Raw genomic sequence first — 25,467 nt, 5'->3', positions numbered from 1 at the left:
GACAATCGTGATGCAAATAAAGCTGTGAGGTAGGATATCTCTCATAGCTGTGGGCACGATAAAAATAGAGACTTTGTATTTGTCTCCTACAGTTATCCTCATTCTGTTTACTCTGTTCTGGGATAATGGTAAATTATAAAGACTAATTTGAGTGCATACAAATAGCCGCAATGGCAATACAAATATAGTGTATCACCTTAATGCACCTTCCCTTGAACAAAATCTGTGAGTGTATTCTGTAATATTCTGTTTGGAGAATTACCAATACCAATTTTTATATCTATCTAGTCAAATGAGCATGGAAATCTTTATCCCCTTTCTTTTATAATCCTTTCCCCCTGGTGGGCCTACTTTTCTATACATTGGGTTTGCTTTATAATTTTAACTATACCTACTTCCGTGATTAAAGAATGTGACGGTTTAAACAAAATGTTGAAATGTAAGGTTAATTCTGATCGCAATTTGATTTATGAATATGAGTAATTATTGTTTTGTGATTAATTGTCTTTTTTAATTTTTTAATTAAATGAATGTATTGTCATATAAGTAATTCTGGTTTTTTATTTAGGAAATTGGAAATCTGTTTGTCTTGAAGAAGGCGCTGGTCGCCGAAACGCGCGTCGACAACATATTTTTTTAATTAATCCCTGAATTAGGCCCTTGTTTTTATGAAATTGTGATTATTGTGTTTTATTAATTTTTCTTGTGTAAAAATTTCTTTTAGTGCATTTTTTATGTATTAGACCTTGTGTTTAATTGAAATTGCCTTGCATTCTAATTGAATGCCTTGTGGCATTCTATGTATTTTATTTCATTAAAATAAACTAGTTGTTCCACGGAAGTAGGTTGTTTGCGTCCAATCATTATTATGTGGGCAAGTTACGTTCTTTGACCACCTGGGTTGATATTCATACATTGACAAATCTCTCGCCGATCATGTGGGAGGTGGTGCGGTTTGGCGTATTTTCCAGACAAGTCATCAACTGGACCAAGTCAGGTTTTCCCTTAACAGATGTCACTCTTCCATTTACATTGGGATTCTCCTTGCGCTGGTGTGATGACCCCCACGCCCCAGATATCTTGGCGTGGTTCTGCACTGCACGGCTTCAGAAGTCATTCATCTTAATTATGGCCTGGCCATAGATAGCCTTGCGGGACAGGTAGATCGCTGGATAGAGCTCCCACTATCAATGACTGGCTGAATTGTGATAATTAAGATGGTGGTTCTAACCCGGTTTTTACATCTGTTCTTAAACATTTCAATTCCACTCACAGTTACCTTTTTTAATACTCTTTGGGGCATGCTGACACGGCTGGTCTGGGTGGGGGAACAGCCACGAGTGGGTTGGCAGGCACTCACCCAGCCTTTCGTGCTGGGTGGTTTTGGCATACCTGACTTTTATCTATACTTTTTGGTGGCACACACATTATGCTTATTTTTGGTATCACCCAGGAGCACGATTATAATTTCTGAAACCCGAATACACTCAGAGCCGCCCTCATTCCCTTTACACTATTCTCCCATTTGGGCCCACGAGGACTCCGGCTGAGATTCATACATTGAAAACCACATGCTGGGCTAGGGGACGTCTCCGCAAATATTTAAAGACTGACCACTTGTACTTTGCCAATTCTGGATAATCCGTGGCTGTCTCCTACCACTGAAGCTCTAACACATGCACTCACTCACTGTCGGCTCCGAACCATAGGTGACAAGTTCAGAGACAGACTAATGCGCTCAGTAACGGACCTGACAGAAGATCACGACATATCCACACTAGATCGTTTTCTTGTGCACAGAATGTGAGTTTCGCTAGCTGCTGCACTGCGCCCCCTGGCTGTGGAGCCCCCGGACTTCCCACCCCTCACCACGAAAATTACATCATCTGACAGCACACATCTAGTCTCCAAACTGTATCATCTTGCACAGGCACTTAGACCGGTGGTGGGCGGAGGGATGTGGGCGGCCTGGGAGGGGGATATGGCACACCCTTTGATAGACAAGATGTGGGCTTATTGCTGTGAGCAGACTTGTTATGTATCCAATAATTACAAGCATAAACTTTTACATTTTAAATATATACATAGAGCTTATGCCACCCCCATGCTGCTCGCAAAGATGGATCGCACTAAGCTGGACAACTGCCAGAGATGAGCGATGGCGCATGCTGGTTTTATTCATTTAGTGTGGAACTGCCCTGCTGTCCTGGCATTTTCAGAGGCGGTGTTTGGAAATTTGGAACTAATGGTTGAGACTGAACTTACACCCTCGCCGTTGCTGGCACTGCTAGGGTATGTTCTCCCTTTGAGTGCTGGGATTAGACTTTTTTTACACACTTTACTGTAAATGCGCTGTTGTTGGCCAAGAGACAGGTCTCCCTGCATTGGGGCAGAGCTGTGCCACTGATGGTGAAAGCCTGGTTGAGAGACTTGATGTATTGCGACACCACCAGCGACATCTATGCATCTCTGCTGCCACTCACCTCTCGACCCAAAAATATTTGGCAGACACTCCGCTCTTATTAGCTGCTCAATCCTGAGCTTACTGACTGATGTGTCTCCCATTGCAAAAATAACTGCTGAGACAGCTAACTGATTATAATGAATTGATTCATCAAGATTTATTATTGTATGTACCTGCACGGTTGTTGTTTTTTGTTAGTGATACCTTATTAGCCAGAACCATTCTACATGTCACTTTGCATGTCAACATTTTGTTAACATGTTCTGCATTGTGCCGTTGTGGCTTCTGCTTATCCTTGGAAAATTGCAATACAAACAAGTTTTTTTAAATAAAGTGTGAAGTTTCCGTTGGAACTGGAGGACCTGACGATGCGCGGGTATAGCGGGGTCGTGAGGTAAGCGTCCTTGAGATCCAGACATACAACCAGTCGTTGAGAGTCAGGAGATCCCATAGGAGATGGATCCCCTCAATCGTGAAGTGGCGGAAAACCAACCACTAGTTGATCTCTCTGAGGATTATTATCGGATGCTGGCCTCAGTCCCGCTTCTCCACTAGGAATAAAGTGCTGAGGAATCATGAAGGGTGGACTATGGTAGAAATAATAGCCCCTCTGGAGAGGAGTTTTTCGAGCTTTAATTGAATGAGGTTGGCCACCGCAAATAATAAAGGTTGGCGAGGGCAGACATGGGGACCCGCAGAACTCTATGTGGAAACCCTGAACAGTTTGTAGGACCCAGGTTATCCCCCTCCAATTGTGCACAAAACGTGCTAACCTGCCCCCAGCCTCTTGTGAGAAATTAGAGTTGCACTCACCATGGTCGCTAGCGGAGTAACCACCTCCACTGGAACAGACTCTGGAGACTAGAGTAGCATCTGGTGGAGTAGAAACCCTTGAACCGTGAAGTATCCTGCCATTGGCTCTGCTTGGAGACCCGACCTCTAGAGTAGGCTTCAAATTGAGGATAGCTGGCCAAGCACTACCCACCACGGCCAGCCCTGTAAAAAGAAGTTTAATCGAGGACTGTCCCATATTGAGGGAGTTGAAGGTGGAAAAAAACTTGCTGAGTTCCTTTATGAAAGGCTATCCAAAGAGCCCACCTTGAGGGACCTGGACCAACTCGGTGGTCACCATATCCCCAACTTCAAGTCAATCTTAATCAGAAGGGACCTGGGCCTTTCATTAAAGATGGAACAGTTGGCATTGCCCAGAAAGATGATGGCACATTCAGTCCAGCATGATCATGTTTCCGGAAAAATTAGTGTGCAGCAGACAATTCCCTTCTCTGGGTCCATCAAGTATTTGGCTAGAAAAGTACCCATCCTAGGGTTTAATTCAGGGGTAAAGCCACCTTGCTCTCCAGTGACGGACGGGGACACTGAGTCCACAGGTGAACGATTGTTTCCTTCTCTATAGGCTTGAGCAGTCTACCGCCAACAGGTGGCTACCTTCTCTGCTGGGGTCCAGTCAGAGGAACAAGGATCCATTAGCTCCTCAGGCTCCAGCATATCGAAGTCCTTGTCCTGGATAGCCTCACTGCCTGGGAAGCACCCGTGGGTGGGGGTGCAAAAAGGCGCCATGACCTGTCAGGCTTGTAGCTGTTGTTCAGCCTCCTCTGTGCCTAACCCCAGCAACACCCTGGGTGTGAGGGAGGCAGAGGAGGTGTTTGGCTCATGAAAGCCTTTTTAGGTTTCTCCTGCACAGCGCTTGTGCTGGGCTTGAGAAATCTATTGTTTATATTAAAAGCTTAAAAAGGGACTTATATCCCGCCTCCTCTCTTTCATGGCTTCTTATTGGTTCCTGTGTGTGCCACTTATCTTTCCTCCATTTCTACTGGCTATAGTATATTTTTCTGCATTTACCAATGCTTGTTCCTAGTCTGCTTCCATTATCAGTTTCCCGCTGCCGAAATACTGTTAACATCCGCTTTGGTGGAACTATATTTTCATACAGTTTTGCCTTTTACTATTGCAGCATATTTATATAACAATTTATCACCCAAAGAAATTAAGTGATTTGCATAGAATCACAGGATGTAGTAGGGCTCCGCGGAGACTCGAACAGCAATCCCCAGCTCTTGAGTCAGCAGCTCTGGTCACTGTGCCACATCCTTTCCACTCACATGTTATGTCAGGGAGCTCTTTCCTTCTCCTGGACGATGGTTGATGAAAATAGTTTTTTTATTTATTACATTGGGGAAACCGATGCATTACCAATGCTTGTTAAGCCTAGCAAAGGTGTCCAAGTCAACCCCTGGGACGTGTGGGCGTTTGCGCAGGTTCTCGGGATGTCTTGCATCAGGCTACCCTGGCGGTATGGAGGCCAAAGGCGCAGGCAGGTCTTCACTCCAATGAGGGGTTTAAAGCATCTTTCAGCCATTGAAGGAGTTTCTACACCAAGGGTGTCTCAGCGTCCTACACCACCTTGGGGATGGAAGCATCCATAGCATCACAGAACTCATCCGTAATTGAGAAATAGGTAACTGTCACCTCCAATATATGAGTCTGCTAACTCATGCATTGCAATGGAAGGCAATATTGTCTGGGGAGTACCCAGGAGTGTCGTGATATAGCCTGAAAGCTATAAATTTGTCATTCACAATCCTGGGTCAAGGATCCACCGGGAAACCAAACACAATTTATCTTACTAGGGCTCACACAACTGCCATCTGGGTCAGTGTCCTTGACCTTCAGAGGACGCATTCCTGGAGGCTGGAAAGCGGAATACAGACCACTTTTAAGGGTTGTTCAGATACCAGGCGGGTTGGGCCACACCCACAATCCACTCTCCCTGACTGGCCTCACTAGGACGTGGAACACGAAAAGTCCCAAACTATGCTCCAGATGCTGGAGACAGGGCACAACGTGCATGTCAGGAAACGCAAGGCAGAGGAGGTGTGTGCCTTCTAGCGGCCGAAGACCGCAGCGCACCGGCCCGACACCGCTTTAGAGACAAATAATGATTGGAAAAGGTGGCCGCGAAAGAAAAGTTCGAGCGTTTCCAAGGTCGCGCAGCTACAAAAACAAAGTATGTCACAGTACAAGATGAAACATGCATATCAGAATAAAAGAAGGAGGCCTCAGTGGCCAACACTTATCTGGCGGCTGCTGGTGCAGCGAAGAAAGAGAGTCTTCCGAGGAATATAAAGGGAGATTCCCGTAGCTGATTGGTTAAACAGAACTTCTTCCTCTTCCCAATGGCTTATGGGAAATGAATAATTTATTGTTGTTTAAGATGGCTGATGTGAAAATAAAGTGAAGAAAATGCAGCATAATCCTCGCTTCCGGTCTGACATAGAATTATCTTTCCTGTGTAGTACCCTCCGGCAGTGGTTCTTAACCTGTGGTCCGATGACCCCTGGGGTCCGTGAGGCATACTTGGGGAGTTGGGAAGACTTATTTTACAAAATTATATAATAATATTAAAATTCGTACATTAAAAGTAATAAAGTATATACAAATAAAGAACAAAAATGGAAAATGTGAAAACCTTTTCTACATTTGAATGTGAATTTAACAAAAAAAGTCAATTTTTGAGCATTTGTTTAGGGTATACTTGTTTCTGTAGTTTTGTGTATTGGTTTAAGGTTTAGATCCTAGACATTGTCCTGAGGCACAGCCGGGAGTAGTAGGAGACAGAATAATCACTGTTTTTAAAACTTAAAAATTGTAATTTTGTCACTTGGATTTTAATTCACTCACCCCTCCTGGGACATAACCTCTGTATGCAGGCACCCTTCCCCGCTGAAAACGAGTGCTGGTAAGGGCGAAATCGCCGCTTTTCCCGCCTACTAATTCCCCTCGCCCTGATTGGGACACGCCCACTCGAGGCCACGGCCCCTTATCCCAAGCTATAAAAACGCGCTGAACTACAAGCGAGTAGATAACTTGGACCCTCCTGAGGCACAGCCGGGAGTAGTAGGAGACAGAATAATCACTGTTTTTAAAACTTAAAATTTTTAATTTTGTCACTTGGATTTTAATTCACTCACCCCTCCTGGGACATAACCTCTGTATGCAGGCACCCTTCCCCACTGAAAACGAGCGCTGGTAAGGGCGAAATCGCCGCTTTTCCCGCCTACTGATTCCCCTCGCCCTGATTGGGACACGCCCACTCGAGGCCACGCCCTCTTATCCCAAGCTATAAAAACGCCCTGAACTACAACCGAGTAGATAACTTGGACCCTCCTGAGGCACAGCCGGGAGTAGTAGGAGACAGAATAATCACTGTTTTTAAAACTTTAAAATTTTAATTTTGTCACTTGGATTTTAATTCACTCACCCCTCCTGGGACATAACCTCTGTATGCAGGCACCCTTCCCCGCTGAAAACGAGCGCTGGTAAGGGCGAAATCGCCGCTTTTCCCGCCTACTAATACCCCTCGCCCTGATTGGGACACGCCCACTCGAGGCCACGCCCCACCCGTCCCTACAAAAATGTGCATACACCGGAAGCGCAGCGGACGAGCGCAGCGGGCGCGATGATTGCGAGCCGAAGGCGCGCATAAGGCAAGCTCGTCTGTGCTCGTCCGTGCCGAGACCGGGCCTAGGGCCACCCCCCCTTTATCCCAGGCCACAAAACGCAAGCATTACAGCGCAGAAACCCTCTTGGGACTAAGACCCCACGGTAGAGATTGCTATCAGCCCCAGTTTCACACAGAAAACATCCCATATACCTGTCCTTCCTGTCAATCAACGCTCAAACCTAAGCCGGCCCAAAACCAAACACACGAGTACCGCATGTTCCTGCTCAACTGCAGATCCCTGCCCAAACACAGGGCAGAGTTTGCACTGTTACTGGAAGAACGATCGCCAGACATTGTTTTCCTGACAGAAACATGGCTGGCCACAGACTCAGACCCTGCGGTAGTCACAGCCCTCCCTCCCGGCTACCAAATCATTCGGCAGGACCGCCCTGAGGGCAGAGGAGGAGGCTTAGCAATTATCTATAAAAACCAATTCCTCTGCCGAGTAATCCCGGAAACCATTCCTGACTGCGAGAGCTTAGCCTTCAGCCTCGAACTCTCCCCTAACATCTGCTTCACAGGAACCCTAATTTACCGCCTCCCAAGCAATTCCACAATCTCCTCGCTTCAATTGTAGCTGAACGCGTCAGCACTACCTCGAACTTCACCCTGCTAGATGATCTCAACTGTCACTTTGACTCCACAACCGATCACACGGCAACCACGCTGATAGATGACTTAGCAGCGCTGCAGCTAACCCAAATCGTTAGGTCTCCCACTCACGTCAAGGGCCACTTGCTGGACCCAGTGTTCAGCAATTGTGCAGATCTAGCATCAAGTCCACCAATCCCCCTTCCATGGACCGACCATTCATTCATCCCATTCACCTGGACCACATTCAAACCCTTAACCATCAAACCCACAGTCCGAATAGCCAGAGCCTGGTCCCGCCTCCCAGTTGATAAATGGACGGCCAAACTCGCTAGCAACCCCCCTCTCCACAACAAGGATCCTTGTCGAGCTAACCAGACATATGAAGACTGGATCACCCAAACCCTTGACGACACTCTCCCCAAAAGAAAAACCACTCTGAAACGCTCCCACAAAACTGCACCCTGGTACTCAGAGTCCCTTAGGGCTAAGAAACGCCTATGCAGGAAAGCTGAAAGGAAATGGCGTCTGGACTTCGCTCCAATGGAAAAAACCCAATACCGAGCGTTACTTAAAGAGTACAAAGATGAAATCAAAGTCACTCAAGCTGCATATTTCTCTAACAAAATCATTTTAGCCAAATCAAAACCAAGGGAGATCTTCCAAACAGTAAAAAATCTCACTAAGCTACCACCCAGCTTGCCTGAAACCAAATCCCCAGAACACTGCAACAAGGTAGCAGCCTTTTTCCATCAAAAAGTTGACAAAATCTACGCCTCCTTCCCCCCCTTGGCCGCCCCCGTCCCAGCCTCAAATAACACAGTCCTGACACACCCCTCCCCACAGCCTCCTGCCACACTGGACCACTTCCCCCTCCTAGATCTGGTGTCCCTGGAATCTGTAGCCCGGAAGGTCAAATCTGGCTCCCCTAATGACCCAGCTCCACCAGACATTATAATGTTGGCATCCCAGGCCACCTTGCCCATCATAATGGACCTCTTGAATGCCTCCATCTCCTCCGGCACGGTCCCGCCTGGTTGGAAACGGGCCATGGTTCAAGCCCTGCTGAAGAAACCCAGCCTAGACCCATTAGACTTCAGCAACTATCGGCCAATCTCCCTACTTCCCTGGCTGAGCAAAGTCTTGGAGAAATACATCAATAGCCATCTGGTCACCTTCCTAGAAACCAACCAACTGCTAGATCCCACCCAGACAGGCTTCCGACCCAAGCACGGAACCGAGACCGCCCTCCTCATGGTCACCGAGGAATCCAGAAAAATCCTGGACCAAGGAGGATCAGTGGCAGTGATCCTCCTTGACCTTAGCGCGGCCTTTGACACGGTCAGCCATGACATCTTGCTGAACCGTCTGTCTAATACTGGCGTCAAGCACAAGGCATGGCTATGGTTCGAGTCCTTCCTGAAAGACAGATCCTTTCAGGTATTCGACGGTGAATCAGTGTCCACCAGCAGACCATTGAGATGCGGGGTCCCACAGGGCTCCTCTTTGAGCCCTGCGCTATTCAACATTTATATGAGGCCACTGGCTGAGGTTGTTCGTCCGTATGGAGTTAAGATCATCTCCTACGCGGACGACACCCAGCTGGTGGTCTCACTGGCGCAGGAGACCAACATGCCCATGAACGGAGGACTCTGTAAGTGCCTTGAGGAGATAAAGAGCTGGATGTCCTCCTCATCACTCAAGCTAAACGGGGACAAGACGGAGCTGATGCTTCTAGGCCCCACCAACCCAAGCTCCTTCAACTCCCTGTGGCCACCCTGTCTGGGCACCCCCCCAGCACCTAAAGACAACATTAAGAGTCTCGGGTGTGGCTGGACAGATCCCTGTCATTTGATACCCAAGCCACCAAACTTTCGGCCATCTGTTTCGGCCTTCTTAGGATGCTCAAAAAAGTTCTTCATCTTTTACCCATGGAGGCTAAACAGGTGGCCATCCAGGGTCTGATCCAGTCCCGCCTGGATTTCAATAACGTCCTGTACCTCGCTGCACCAGACTATACTCTGCGAAGACTGCAAACAGTGCAGAACTGCGCAGCCCGGACACTGCTCCAGCTCCCACGTCGGGAATCTGTCAGAGCTAGCCTGACCAGTCTACACTGGCTGCCAGTCCGCCAAAGAATCCACTTCAAAGCCTTGTGCATCGCTCACCAGGCTTTCTGGGACACAGGCCCCATAATAACCCGCGACCTAATCTCTCACTACCACCCAAGTAGAAACCTCCGTTCTAATCAGACCTTTTTGGCCACTGCACCCAGAATAAAAAGAGCCAGGTCGGGTGGTAGGACCTTCGCCCATAGCGCCTCCAAGCTATGGAACGCCCTTCCTCTTTACCTGAGAGCTAACTCCAATCTCACCTCATTCCGGAAACAGCTCAAGACACTTCTTTTCAACTCCCCACAGTAACTCCTTGGTAACTATCCCCGCCTCTGCCTAAAACATCTATTGGTCCCCTAGCGCTTGGACGCCCCCGGGCATCAATCGCGCTCTATAAATCCACATACAAATACAAATACAAATTGCTTAGGCCAATGGTCCCCGGCTTCCAATAATGACTCAGTGGAGGTCCCCGAATGTCAGTAATGATTCAGTGGGGATCCACAGAAGTCCTACCCTACAGGATCACCATGATTCAAACTGTAGAGCAAAGACAAACCTACTAGATCACGTGGTTTTGCACCAGTTTAAGTAAACCACGCCTTTAGAAGAACAGGTCGGTGTTGGTTTCAGAAATCGGTTTAAACAGTCATAAGGAAACCATTAATACAGTCAATATTCTTCACACGGACCTTTTGCCACACGAAATATAGTTATGCCACTGACATTTCAATTCAAACAAATACAAAAGTTATAGCAAGTTGACACTTAGCCAGCAAAATTACCAACTGTTGAAATGTTCATTTGAAAATGACTATATTCGTAAAATAAGGACATTCACAGATGAAACACAGAGGGAAGAGGTGACCAAGCAATGGCTTAAACTAAAAGTATGAATTAGATCGTAGGTAGTCATATATACAGATATAGAAGCTATAAAGAGAGCCTCGGAACTTTACAGGACTGTTTTTCTGACACAAATGCACCAAATCAGCCAAATATGCAGTTAATGAAATCAAGACGTTACACAGGAAGAACTGGAAGAGGGAGTTAAAGCTGTTGTCATTTGCAGAGTACAGCAGACAAGCATAGTTGTCTGAAAAGGAATCAAATTCTGACCTTCTCACTCATTAAGTAGACCAATTTCTTAGAGGAAAGCTGCTGTTCAAAGGTATTCTACGGGTGTATAACACTCGTCAGGCTGAAGAGTTTTGTTATGTTAAAGTGAACGGCCATGCCCTCTCTGCATTCAAGTGACTAATGTGAGTAGGGTCGTTTCAGGAGAATAATCTATTGTTCAGAAAGGATGACGTCATTTATCATACCAGTGAGTGTTATATCTATACAAAACAGCATGCTCTAAAATGGCATGCTCTTGAGTGTACACAGGTGTCATGAAAACATGAACATTAAATCCAGCAGATATAAAGTTAAAGATGTGCATTACTTTCTACTTTGCAGGTACATCTCTACCCTGTGCTTCTGAATTTGTCTCACAGTGGAAATGGATTTACACTTGAATTGTGCTATGTGGGTTCTGTACTGTGCGACAGTAATGGAGGACATTAAAAAAAGATCTGGGCACTTGTCTGCTCTGTGCTATCCTGCCTTAACTGCTAGTCACTGGAATACAGTGTTCCTCCCTGAACAGATGTGTATACGCAAATCTGCTGATGACAATTTTCCTGATACGCCACCTCAAGGGTCCCTCTTCAGTAACACTTTGCTGACCTTTGTCACCTTGCAGAACTCAAGTATCTAATGGAATTCAAATCATCAATCACCATTTTAGGTTTTGTATTTGGCTCTACGAGGACTACCCTTTCAAATTGTTTAGAATGGAGCAGCAAAAATTTGCCTTGGAATCGGGATATGCTTTATTCATCTATTCAGTCACCTGACTGTAGCATACACAAAGGAAGGCCCATGTAACATCATAGGACATAAGGGCAGTGGTTCTTTGAGACGGTTCTATATCTTTGAAAACAGAGTTGTGGCACAGACCTGTCCTGTGCATGGGAAACTACCACAGTGGAATTTCGTGTTTATGAGACAGATGGAAGGCTGCAAAGTACGAACGAAAGGACCTGTTGCGGTGGAAAGAGTACGTTAGAAAGGGCCAAACAACCATGGCCATGATGTGGTGCATAAGTGGTCAGGGCAACCAAAACTGTGGTGTGATTGGTGCACTGGTGGGAGATAGAGAGAATGCCCAAAATGGTAGCCTGTATGGGATATCCAGCAGATACATCTAGTGGCCCGATCCCAGTGCAGTATGAATGAGAGACCACTGCTGTCACAACCATGCCCGCTAATCTGTGATCACTTTGAAGACTTCTAGGTACTTCTAACAAAAGGTAATCAACTATGGGATATTTAAGTAATGCCCTGCCTAACCATCAATAAACTGGGCTCTAAAACAGGGGTAAGTGTAGTAGTTAGGCTTTTAGACATACACCGATCAATTTTTTTGAAGGAGGGAAATCACTTTAATTATGTATTATTTTGCAGGGTTTAATGATAGGAATTGCTTGGTGACTCTGTTTATATCCAAAATGTCTTTATAGCTTTTGATTGTGCTGATTCTGTCAGTAAATAAAAATGATGTATATATAAAATTAGGGCTTGGTCAGGGAAAAGAGGGCAAGATACAAGTGATAGGGGAAGCACATCAACGCAGACACAGTGACAGCATAATATGGGATATAACTGCAATGAAGGACTGCGAGAAGAGGGTTTAGGTATAAGCAAGTGCTAGGGAAGGAGAGAAATTAAATAAAGAAAGGTGAGCTAGTAACGGGAAGACAAACACATGGGGTGAAAAAATAAATAGTAGAAAGGAGAGTGGAGATTATCATCTGAAACATAATCAGGGTCAGCAAAAGGGTGGGCTGGAGAGGAGAAGTAACTGCTCAATGACCCCCACAAAAACAATGATCACAGAAAAATCTACAGAGATCGGGGATTGGTTACAAAAACCCAAAGAGAAAATTGATCTTCGGCACTACAAACACACACAAAGTCATATATATGTTTGAGCCTGCTCACTCCAATTCCACACAGGAATTTGAATATGTTCACAATGAAATCACAAACAAATAAGCACAGATCTGAGCCTGCTCACCACACACCCATACAAAAAAAGTACAGATCCGAGCCTGGTAGCAAAAACCCACGAAGAACCAAGGAGAGAACTGAGCTTGGTCACGATAATGCAAGTATGGAACTGATCATTCCAAATTCACATGCACAGATCCGAGCCTAGTTCAATGAACTCTCAGATAACCAAGTAAAGATCTGAACTTTGTTTACTATGGATTACACAGAGGTATGGGTGATTAAAACTCTTAATGGAGTTTGCACAAATCTGAACCCAACACACCTAAACCCACGTACTCTCTCACATTTTCAAAACAAATATAACTCATCAATAAACCAAATGGTGGAATGTTCACTGTAAGTTTAAGTGCCTGATACTCTAAACTATATGCGGGAAAAGACTGCTGAAAAGGGGTGTGACACTTTAATAAATTAGTGATTGAATTTCATTTTTTTTCTATACACAAAGTAGGCAAACTATTGGGAGATTCTCTTGACAACTGCAAATTTGATCTAAACGGGTTTTGTAATACATGTATTTCTATGTCCACGCAACAACCATTATTAGTAACCATTTAGGATTTTTTTTCAGTATTTAGGAAAACATTTGCGTGCAAAGCTGTAGCTTCCTTCACATCAAAAACACTATAAAATCTTGACAAAAAGGCATGTACTAAAAACAACATCCACATTCTTTAAAAACAAATGAAATTAATGTTTGAATATACACTGCTGAGTTGGAATCATATCCTTTTTACGTTTCTTGAGAAGGACATTGACAACAGTGGCATAACTTACTTATTCCCATATTCATATTTGCAAAGAGCTCAGTAAAGGAGGATTAGTATTTCTTAACAAGACCAAATGACATTGTTCTGTGCTGTTGACTATGTTAGTACTTATCTATGAGAATACTTACTAGGCCACTGTTCTGATCTCTTGGTAAACCGGTTTTTACTGATGGACGTGACATGGCATGTTGGGAGTGGCCAAAGTAATACTTTGGCACGTAAACATGAGGGGCAAAGAATGGCTATGGAAAGAAACATGCGACAAAAAGGGATAAACAATAATGGAAAACAAAACAGAATTAGATAAAATGAAAAACACAAAATGAAAACTCAATTTATAAACAAGAAATGTTAATGCATGGCGATTTTTGTGGATAATGAAAACTTTAGACAGATTTTACAGACATTTGCATGGTCACATTAAAATGTATCTTTGCGTTCAATCATTTTTCAACTCTATCACATTTTCTACCCTTGACCTACATGGCCTCCCATCCCTAGACACCTCTGCAACAGAAGGAGCGTTGGAAAACTGCGAATTGTTGCCACCGCCACCAAATGACTAACTGCATTAAATGAGTCCCTGCTTGATGCCCTGAAGCTTGTCTTTAATATCTGCGGCTCTGGCTGCCTATTTACGTCTGCACTTTAGCTGTTGCCAGGGTGTTGTTAAAAGCAATAACAGCAAGCCCCCCAAGTGATAACAGCACACTTGTATTTCGAACTCGCCTTATGTAGATATGCTTTCATAAATTATTGGTCTCAATTGGTTATTCTCCATTTTGCTTTAGATTTTTTTAAATGTCTGTGGCAGAAACGCATCGTCAAGAAAACAATTTATACATTGTGTATTTGTACTTTTAATCACGTTGCTACTTACCGGGAGAAAAGAACGTGACAATTTTGAAGTCATCCAATGGACATGATTCTTCTGCAAATGCTGATCTTTTGCTGACGGTATTCAGCCGTTATTCGGGAAGCAGGCTTACACTTGTCCTCTGTCCTTAAAAAGAACCCTTGATTCAACTAACTCCAACCCTCAAAACACGCACCGGAGTGCGCGGTGCTGGCTCCACTGTATTTCTTGTATTAGACTAATTCCGCAGTGGCATTTTGATCCGGTTAGATCCTTCACGCTATGCAATGGACCATACCAGGCAAACATGATTTTTGCGATTAGTTTTTGGACAGTGTTACTGCGGCCATACAGCTTTGCCTATGCAACTTTCTATAGGTTAAGAAGGCCATGGAAATACTATCCCGTTCTCTACTTGTGACTAAGCAGTTCTACTGCCCTTCCTCTAATCCAAGGAAAGCCAAACCAAGCAAAAAAACGTGTGTCCAGTTTAAACAGCCTTCAGATTGCGCTAGATGACATTTATAAAAATAAAAGAAACAAAATGATGAGGAAAAAAACAAATGTCAATGGATACTGAAAAATGAGAACAAAATGTATGGATTCAGCCCTTCAAACGCAAACAAAATACGAAAGAAGACGACACCGAAGCTGCACTGGTAGAGGTGCACTCAACAGGGGATACGATAACTGGCCATCTAGTAGACAAAAGCCCAGCTCTTGATCATCAAAGTGTATACTGTATCATGAACCACAGGAGTACTAGAAAGGAGCCACAGAAAGTGCATCTTTGTCTACCGGAGCAATTTGGGGAAAGGAAGACTGTGAGGAGTGCAGATCTGACGCGCTTCTGGGGTAGGAAATGGCAACCCCCAGACCCACCCACAAAGAAAAATGGCAGCATAAAGGACTTGCTCTCCAAGCCCCTCCAAATAAAACACAAAGGGGTGATACTAGCACCGAGAATGCATTGGAAGACTGAGAAGAAGAGGCTCCAGTAACAACAACTTTCCTGGAAACCCGCCTTAGAGAGCTGAGGTCCGACATTGCAGCACTAATACAAGATATAGAAACAGAGTTTAAAGAGATCCGGAGAGACATGGGTGACCTGGGTAATAGAATAGACTCTCTGGAATGAATGGGAGATGCAAGAGAGGAAGAACTGGAGGCTCACCATAGAGAACTACTGGACCTTCAGGAAAAGAATACCGAGCTTCGATACCAGACGGAGGACCTTGAGAACAGATCCAGGAGAGGCAACATACGTATAAAAGGAGTACCATTGCAGGCGACCGCAAATGATCTGGAGCCGTATGTCAGTTGACTCTTTCATCACTTGGCTCCCACCCTGGCACCGCAGGACATCATATTAGACCACACACATAGAGCTGGCCGCCCAGCAAGCTCGCCCGGGATTCTGCAAGATATCCTCACATGTCTACATTAATACATCCAAAAAGAAAAGTTATGATGGCAGCACGAGAACGCAACACCATTTAATTTGAGGACACTAAGGTACGGCTATACCAAGATCTTTCCCGATCACATTACAGAGGCGAAGCCAATTAAATCCCCTCATTAAGTTCTTGCAATGTAAAGGAGTCAGGTACAGGTGGGGCCACCCATTGAGCCTTACTTTCGTGTAGGCCAAAAAAACTCACTCTTTCCACAACCTGGAGGAAGTGAAGGACCTGACAGAATCCGGCACACCTGCATCTGGTGACACACCAAAGAATGACAATAGATTGCTAAAACTAGTCAGGAATCGGAATCAGCAAACTCTCCGATTGAGGGGGGAAAAACGTGACCAAGCTGTCGGACACAGAAAGCCGAACAGAAAGGGAGGTGTTGTTAAAACAGCTGCAGAATCAGGAGATACTGGAGGAGCCGAACAGCAATTAGGGTGGGCCAATGAGTGGAGTAGACTGCAGCATCATAGAGTCAACAACATAGAGTCCTTTCCTTAGGAAGGCCGCAAACCCAAAGGCGTATGCCTAACTTGAAAAATAAGATGGTTGGCAGGACACTGGATCGCATAGATCGAGGAATTGGATGAATCAGACAGTGCACTGCCGAGACCACGGACCCAGCTTCCCACATGTTGGACGATTTAGAAGGGGGATCAATGTCCAGTCTTTGATGAGTATTGTTTTCGTTTAGTTTCTTGTCTCTCTTCTCTTCTTTCCTGGAAATTTTTGAACATTTCCTGATGATGCTCACTCAGGGCTCCTTTATACTTAACTCCTACAGGAAGGGTTTAGGATGGCTGTGCACGGACTCACCACAAACACAACCCAACTGCCTGATTGATGGTCAGAATAAATAGTTATAATGTGAGGGGGCATAATGCACTGGCGAAGCGGCTGGCACTCCTGCCCATGCTAAAAGAATCTAAATACGATATCTGCTTATTACAAGAAACGCATCTGATTCCAGCAGATCAGCGGCAAATGAGATCTCGCTGGTCCGACTCCCAGTATTTCTCCACAGGGGAGTGGAAAAAAGGCAGGGGTGGCAATCCTATTGGGTACGCATTTTGAGGGTAGAGTTGGGCACGCATTTTGAGGGTAGAGTCCTCCTCCTCCTACTACTACTACTCCTACTCCCACTACTCCTACTCCTACTACTCCTCCTACTACTCCGCCTCCTCCTCCTACTACTGGGGGAAATGTTTAATGTTCACATGGGGGGGTACCTGGAGTTGCAGCGCAGAGAGAACCATGTGGGATCGAATGGGGAGAGCCAGCAGGTGGCAAAGCATAAGGAGGGAGACAGTCTAGGCATAGTAACATCTTCTCATGGTTGACAAGCAACAGTACAATTGCATGTCTTGCCACAAAGTCCTCTCATACATTCGGCGGCGGGGAGCCCAGATAGCCCTATTACATGAGATGCACTAAACACAGAAAGGCAAGCCTTGCAGAGACGGTGGAGGGGCCAGCTCTTTTACACTACCTACTCGGCATATGCACAGGGGGGTGCTAATATGGATCCAAGCGGGGGTTCCATTCCAACTGACGGACGCACTGGTAGATACGGAGGGTCGATACGTAGCCATAAATGGGTGACTTGAGGGTTGATAGATCAGTATAATTAGTATCAATGCCCCCAATGCAGAACAACCGGCCATCTTTGCGAGACTGAACCACAGCTTGATGCAATACCCGATGGGCACTACACTAATGGGGGGCGATTTTAACGCACAAGTTACTTACCTTCGGTGATGATATATCTGTAAGAAACATTAGTTAGTTAAAGATTTCTTACCTTAAATTACCCCCATGCGTCAGACAGGATCCGGAACGTTTTTTCATCAGCAGTACCTCTGAGCGTCGGAAGGTGGCGTCGGTCAGCTCTGTGTCTGTCGTCGTGGTCGCCAGGATGGCGTTGCGGCAGCTACTTAGACGCCGCCCTCGCGTGCTGATGTCAGTTCTGTACACGACTTTCCGCGTAAGAAACGCAGAGCCATGCAAGACACTGGCCATTGGTGCACAAAACTAGGGCCCTGAAAGGATGTCCTTAACCCTAAAAATCAGTTCGCCGAACGGGGAGGATGGGTCATGCGGTAAGGAATCTATAACTAACTAATGTTTCTTACAGATATATCGTTACCGAAGTTAAGTAATTTGTGCATCTGAAAGAAACACGTTAGTTGTAGATTCCTTACCTTAGAATAGATACCTCAGCAATACAACCCCGGTGGTCGGTCTGCGAACCAAGATCACACCAGAAAATCCTGGAGAACAGAACGGCCAAAGAAGCGGTCTCTCTGGACTTGGCTGTCCAGGCAGTAGTGTTTGGTGAGCGTGTGCAGCGATGCCGACGTGGCTGCCTGACAGATGTAATTCAGAGGCACTCCCCTTCCCAGGGCAGCAGTGGCTGCCGTCGCCCTGGTGGAGTAAGCGCGTAGCCCGACTGGAGGCTCCTTTTTAGCTACAGAGTAACAAGCCTTAATACACAACCTGACCCATCGAGAAATGATGCGTTTGTGTATGGCCCGAACCTTCTTTGCACCCACGTAACCAACAAAAAGTTGATCATCCACCTGGAACTGTTGCGTGCGTTCCAGATAGAAGGAGAGCGCAAGTTTTGGGTTCAGATGGTGGAGCCTCTTTTCTTCCTTTGAAGGATGCAGAGGCAGAAAGAAGGTGGGCAAAGTAATGGTATGTCCGATGCGAAAGGCAGTGACCACCTTAGGAGGAAGGATGGACGGGTCCAGAGAATCACCTTGTCCGGATGAACAGATAGGAAAGGAGGTTTTGAAGAAAGAGCCTGGAGCTCACTAAACTCTTTTAGCAGAAGTGATGGCTACAGGAAAGCAGTTTTTAGAGTCAGAAGGTGTATAGGACAGTGATGCAGTGGCTCAAAGGGAGCACACATGAGATAGGTTAGCTCAAGTTTCAAGTCCCACTGAGGCATAACGAAGGGGATTGGAAGAAAAAAATGTGTTCAGCCTTTCAGGAAACGGTTAACTACCAGGGACTTGGAAAAAGAAGGATGATCAGGCAACCGAAGGAAGGCAGTGATGGCTGAAAGACAGCCCTTGATGGAGCCCAGAGCAGAGCCCTGCTGGGCCCAAGAGAGAAGAAACAAGAGTACCTCGGAAAGAAGAGCAGAAAGGGGATCCACAGCCTTTGCTGTGCACAATGCCACAAATTTGTTCCACCTACAGGCGTATACCGACTTAGTGGAGGGATGCCTGACTGCCAAGATTACATCACAGACTTCAGGAGGCAGGTCGAAAGACGTCAACTGCCGCTGCTCAATCTCCACCCAAGGAGGTGGAGAGACAGATTTGGGTGGAGAACGGACCCCTGCTGCTGTGACAGAAGATCCTCCTGAAGAGGTAGTCTGATCGGAGGACCGATGGCCATGTTGAGCAGCTCGGGATACCAGACTCTTCGTGCCCAATCCGGAGCCACAAGAATGACTTGGGCCCGGTCGCGCCTGATCTTCTTCAGCACTCTGGGCAGAAGTGGTATAGGCGGTAAGGCGTACAACAGACCACAACTCCACTCGCGACGAAAAGAGGCGCCGAGCGAGTGCGGCCTTGGAAATTCCAACACGCAGAATTGCTGACATAGTGCGTGCACTTCGGTGGCGAATAGATCTAACCAAGGCTCTCCCCACTGTTGAAAGAGACCTTGCACCATCTCCGAGTGAAGACTCCATTCGTGATCCATCATGCACCTGCGGGTGAGTTTGTCTGCCCTGGCGTTCAGAGAACCGGCCAGGTGTTGAACCACCAAGGAAATGCCCTGATGTTCCAGCCATGTCCAGAGGCGGAGGGCCTCCTGACATAGGGTCCATGACTCCACCCCGCCCTGCTTGCTGCAATACCACATGGCGGTGGTGTTGTCCGTGAACACCTGCACTACTCTTCCCCGGACAGAGGGACGTAATGCCTTCAGTGCAAGACGAATCGCCTGGATCTCTAGAAGGTTGATGTAAATCCCGGACTCCGCCAGAGACCAGAGGCCTCTGATCTCCAACTCTCCCATGTGGCCACCCCATCCCAGAAGGGATGCGTCTGTCACCACAGTTTGGTCTGGATGGGAAAGGGAGAGGGATCTGCCATTGACCCAATCCTGGTTCGTAAGCCACCACTGCAGTTGTTCAGCATGAGCAGTGCCCTCCGAGATCTGGACGCAAACGGAGCGATTCCCCTGATGCTTTGCCCAGCAGGATGCAGGAGGCCATGAGGTCCAGCAGCCTCAGGGTCAAATTGACCGAAACCCGGGATAGAGGCTGAAAGATCGGAATCATAGCCAGAATATCCCGGACTCGCTGTTCGGGAGGATAGACCCGAAACCGCGTTGTGTCCAGAACCGCTCCAATGAAGAGGAGCTTCTGAGAGGGAATCAGGTGAGCCTCCGGCACATTGATGGAGAACCCCAGGAAATTGAAGGAGGTCGGCCGTAGTCTGGAGGTGAGAGATGACAGCCTGGGGGCGAGCCAGCCTTCAACAGCCAGTCGTCGAGATAGGGGAAGATTGGAACCCCCGATCTGCGCAGATGAGCTGCGACCACCGCCATCACTTTCGTGAACACCCGAGGGGTTGCTGGTAAGGCCAAAGGGGAGCACAATAAACTGAAAATGCTTGTGGCCTACCGTAGGTAACGCCAGTGGGCCGGCAGGACAGGGATGTAAAAATAAGCATCCTGCAAGTCCAACACTTCCATCCAGTCTTGCAGGTCGAGGGCAGATAAGACCTGCGCAAGCGTCAACATCTTGAACTTCTCCTTCCGGAGGAAACGATTGACGTCCCAGAGGTCCAAGATTGTACACATGCCCTTGTCCTTCTTGGGAACCAGAAAGTAATGGCAATAACAACCACGTCCTACTTCTGGGACAGGAACGCACTTGATGGCTCCCTTGGCCAAGAGAGCTGTAACTTCCTGCTGGAGAAGGGACAGATGATCCTCCGACATGCAGTGGTATTGTGGTGGCATGGCTAGAGGGGTAGTCTTGAAGGGGAGGGAGTAGCCCCTTCGGACTATTTGCAAAACCCACCTGTCTGACGTAATGGTGCACCAGTGGGGGAGTTGATGGCGAATCCTGACGCCCACTGGCATTTGATGGGCCTGAAAGGTCAGACTAGGAAGATTTGAAGGCTGCTGCAGAGGGGGGTTGGTGGAATGGCCCACCCGCTGGCCCCCTGAACCTCACCGGTTGTTTCCAAGTCCCCGGCCGCATGAAGGTTGGGTAACTTGCTGAGGCCTGTGGCCCTGGGTGGGATATACCGGGGCACCCCTTCCGTAGCCATGAAAGGGGAGAAAAGCAGACTGTGCCGGACGGGTGGAGAGGTCCTAAGACTTGGCAGTAGCCCGTGAGTCCCTGAAGCTCTCTAGGGCTTTGTTTGCTTTGTCGCCAACAAGGCGATGGCCATCATAGAGCATGTCCATCAAGGTGTTCTGGACACCCCCTGAAAAGCCAGTGGACCTCATCCAGGCGTAGCGCCGAAGAGCTACCGATGTTGAAATTGTCCTGCCCAGAGAGTTGGCGGTGCCCAGCCCACAGCGGATTGTGAACTTTGCTGCATCTCTCCTGGTGGCAACAGCCAGGGAGAGCACTGCCTGGGCCTCTCGGGACACTGAGGCAGTACTTGCGCCACCTTATCCCACACTGAGTGCGAATAACTGCCCAATAGACATGCAGTGTTTATGGACCGCAGTCCTAAGCTGGCGGAAGAGAACATTTTCTTGCCAAGGTGGTCCAGCTTCTTGGATTCCCTTTACAGTGGAGCGGTAGGGAAGGCGCTTTTGGAGGTGGAAGCTTGAACTACCAAGCTCTCAGGGGTCGGGTGTTAGGAGAGGAAAGTGGGGTCGCCCAGAGCCGGGCGGTAGCATCGGGCAATCATCCTGTCCACAGGAGCCCCCGTGTTGGGCCTGGACCACGTGCTCAAAAGGACATCTGTGAGGGCCTCATTAAACGGCAGCAGGGGCTCCTAAGAGCTCGAAGTCTGTTGAAGCACCTCTGTCAGGAGGTTAGTCCTGATCGCCACCGTAGGAAGCTTGAGGTTGAGAGCCACGGCCGCCCTACGCAACACCAGTGCGTATGACGCTCCTTCCTCCATAGCCACGGTAGGAGGAGACAACATGCCAAGGTCAGGAGAGGTGTCAAGACCACTGGCATCCCCCAGTTGCTCTCTCTCATGTCCTGCTCAGTATCAAACTGGTCAGTTAAATGGTCACCTGACCTCTCCCAGTCCTCCTCATCATCCTCTGGGTGCCACGGTTGTTGAAAAGGGACCCCAGGACTGAACAGGGGCACAAAAACCCCACCAGGCGCCGGATCTGGCATCAGACAACGCCGGTCCGGCTCCGTGTCCACGTCGGGATGGAGGCCGGGGTCGACGCCGGCCGGGAAGCCGACCGGCGCCAAATGCAGTAGTGGTGCCGTAAGGAGCGGTGCCGTGGAGGTGTAACAAGGTCAACTGGCGCACATCCGGATCCATGCCTGCATCCATGGGGGAGTTGACCCTTCAAGCTCCGATCGTGGAACCGCTGGAGTGGCACCACCCGCGTCCCTCGTCGGATCAGCCAACCGACGAGGAGAAGTCGAAGAGCGACGATGCTACTTCTTCTTATGCTTTGACTTATCCGATCGCGAAGACTTTAATGATTTCGAACCGGAATGGTGGTGGCTCCTCAGCCGGTAGCTCGACCTCCCTCTTGACCGGGACCTCGAACGGCGTGGAGCCGACTGTCGGCGTTCAAGCAGCTTTCGGGACCGCTCCCGCAAAGCCTTCGGCGCCATCGACCGACAGTCGGAGCACAACTTGGGGTCCTGTTCGCACTTTAGGCAAAAGAGGCACATGCGGTGCGGATAAGTCACCGACATCAGTAGGTTACAGGAACCGCAGGCCTTGAAACCGGGCATCCCTCATGCACCTGTTCTGAGTCGGAGACTCAAAACAAGAAGTCGACAAAAGTCGAGAAAAATGTTGTCAAAAAATGACTGCGGTACCACTCTTTCCGGATCTGCACTGGCTGGCGCGGAAAAATAAATCACTGACATCAGCACGCGAGGGCGGCCTCTAAGTAGCTGCTGTGATGTCATCCCGGCGACCATAACGCCGATGACGGACGCTGAGCCGACCGACACCACCTTCCGTTGCGCAGAGGTACTGCTGACGAAAAAACTTTCAAGATCCAGTCTGACGCCTGGGGGTAATTCTAAGGTAAGGAATCCATAACTAATGTATTCCTTTCAAATAAAGTTGCTGCCTAAAAACGAGCAAAGGAAGCTTAGCACCACCAAAACAAAGAGATGGCAAAGAGGGTATGTTCCATGGTGGAGACAAACTCAGGACGGAAATGCAGAAACAAGGAATGGCATCCAATAGAAAGCAAATAAATGGGAGTGACAGTAAAGCCAACCTGTGGTGGACGGGCTGCAATCCCCTGTGTATTCTTGTCAGGTCCACAATAGGTTTTTCAAAAACAAACAGCTTGCGATGTTTTGTAGGCTTGACTTAAAAACTAACCTTTGTATCCAAATGGCGGGTTTAACATGCCTGCAGATGCAGCCTCTCACTTTGTTCATGGGGCTTTTAGACATTTCACACTGTTTCAATGATAATTTTGAGCTACATACATTTTTTTTATCTTTTCAAATTTAACATATTTAATATTAGGGGAGAGGGGTTGGCCTAACGGCTAAGGCGCTCGACTTCGGACTTGGGGATCTGGGTTCGAGTCTCGGTAACGACGCCAAAAACCCCCTGTGATTCTGGGGCAAATCACTTAATCTCCCCGTGCCTAAAAAAATGAAAGTGTGTCCTCATGTAACGTAACTGGTGCTATGTAAAGCGCTCTGATAACTGATTCGGTTCGGTTTTAGTTCGCGCTATATAAAAAACTCTGAAAAAAAAATAAATAAATAAATAAACAGACACCGGTTTCATAAGGCATAGTCTTCATTATGGATCAAGAAGTGTTACACTACAAGGAGCATTAATACAAGGTTGTACTATTATGACATGGTAGAGTACACACAACTTCTGTAAGCCTGAAGGGAGCCTCTAGGTTGGATTTCTATGCATAATACTTTCCCTGCCCTTTCATGCTAAGCTATTTATAATTTCTAAAATTCGAGAAACAAGTGCTTTTTGTGTACCCTTTTCCCCACTTGTTGTAGTAACCATAAAACACGCACTACCAATATTATGTTGCCTAACTCTGAATAATCATGAAACACAAATTTCTTTTCTATTTGTATTAAAAGAACTGTTGGATGATCCTTCTAGAAATACCTTACCCTATTATAAAATGGATGCTGAGGTCCAGTCATGCCACTATAGTAGCTGCTTGGAGGTTGTGGTGGTGAGACAACTCCAGGGTGGAATGGTCCATTGTATGATGCTGAAGGGGAACACACAGATGAAGGCTGGCTCAAAACAGATGTTGCCCTTGGGGGTGCCTCTTGCAATGGCAGTGTTGGGTATGGCAGTCCTCCAATATTCATCTGATCTCTTGCAGCACGGACATCTAGGCAAATAGGAATAATGGGCACATCACAATAGTGAAGTAGAAGGAGATGGTGTGTTTTAACAATAAAAACTTGCAAAGCCTATAGCTCAAGCATCGACAGCAGACTTATTGGCTTTCACCACAGATCTTTTTTAGGTTAATTTACGACTCCAAGATGGCGGCCCATGCATGCTAAATCATTCAACAGCCATGTCTGTATTCGTTTTCAAAGGTTTCTGCAAACACATTCAACGATGGCCACCAGTTCATGCACAAGTATGGGCACACATGGGCGGCCATCTTGGAATGCTTCTTGTAATAAAAGATTTAGAAGAAGCATACAAATATGCCTGGTCATACACCCACATGCATGTAAGAATATGGGCTGGCCCATGGCATAGTTTTAAATGGACATTTCAATGCAAACTTCAGTGGTCACGAAGGATGCTGCTTACTGCAGAGGCAGAAAGGCCCCACAGCAACGTCTGGAAAACTGCCAAGAATTTGTTAAAATACATTTTTAAAAAGAAAGTTTTTTATTGGATTTATTAATTAATAATGTCAATGGGACAAAACCACATTAGTCTCTGGGACTCAAGAGGAATACGGTGTAATCTGATATGAACACTATGCAGAGGCAAACAGCTGTCTCTCACTGTGAGAAAGGTCAGTGGCTTACGTGAGCTGACCCACTGTCCCATACCGTATGCTGAGGAGGGTGGAATGAAAATGTGAATGGCACTACAAAAGATCAAAGAATAAAGGGTTTGGCTGAAAGCCCCCTATGTTTCCATGCATTATTAGGGATTTCTGCAAAATACTAACAAGCTTGGCTAATGTCAGACCTAAAAACAAATGTGTATATTTTTATCCTGGACAGAATTTTTATAAATATTCTAAAACACAAAATCTTTAATTAATTTATCAAGGAGCCAGGATCTCAACCCTTCACGTTCTAGAAAGTTTACTTATGTTGGCCTAAAAAGCTGATAAATACAGTTGACCATTCAGGTGAATCCAAGAGCAATTTCAGCTGGAAATCACTGCTCCACACTC

The 25,467-nt window shown here is 46.8% G+C and overlaps 1 protein-coding gene across 3 annotated transcripts in view; it reads right to left on the bottom strand.

The window, feature by feature from the left end:
- KIDINS220 (kinase D interacting substrate 220) overlaps positions 1 to 25,467 on the bottom strand; it is a 1,022,767-nt gene that overhangs the window by 194,066 nt on the left and 803,234 nt on the right. For 2 of the 3 annotated variants that reach the window (XM_078647833.1, XM_078647834.1), the window contains exons 24-25: positions 24,200 to 24,429; positions 13,710 to 13,823 (exon numbers count right to left, since the gene is read on the bottom strand). In XM_078647833.1, the coding sequence (XP_078503959.1) occupies positions 13,710 to 13,823; positions 24,200 to 24,429 (344 nt within the window). The remainder of the gene's footprint in view (positions 1 to 13,709; positions 13,824 to 24,199; positions 24,430 to 25,467) is intronic. The other variant, XM_078647835.1, reaches the window with a different exon arrangement.

Source organism: Lissotriton helveticus, chromosome 6, assembly GCF_964261635.1.
Source record: "Lissotriton helveticus chromosome 6, aLisHel1.1, whole genome shotgun sequence".
Taxonomy (NCBI): domain Eukaryota; kingdom Metazoa; phylum Chordata; class Amphibia; order Caudata; family Salamandridae; genus Lissotriton; species Lissotriton helveticus.
The sequence above is the reverse complement of the archived record's forward strand: the minus strand, read 5'-3'. Positions and strand labels throughout refer to the sequence as shown.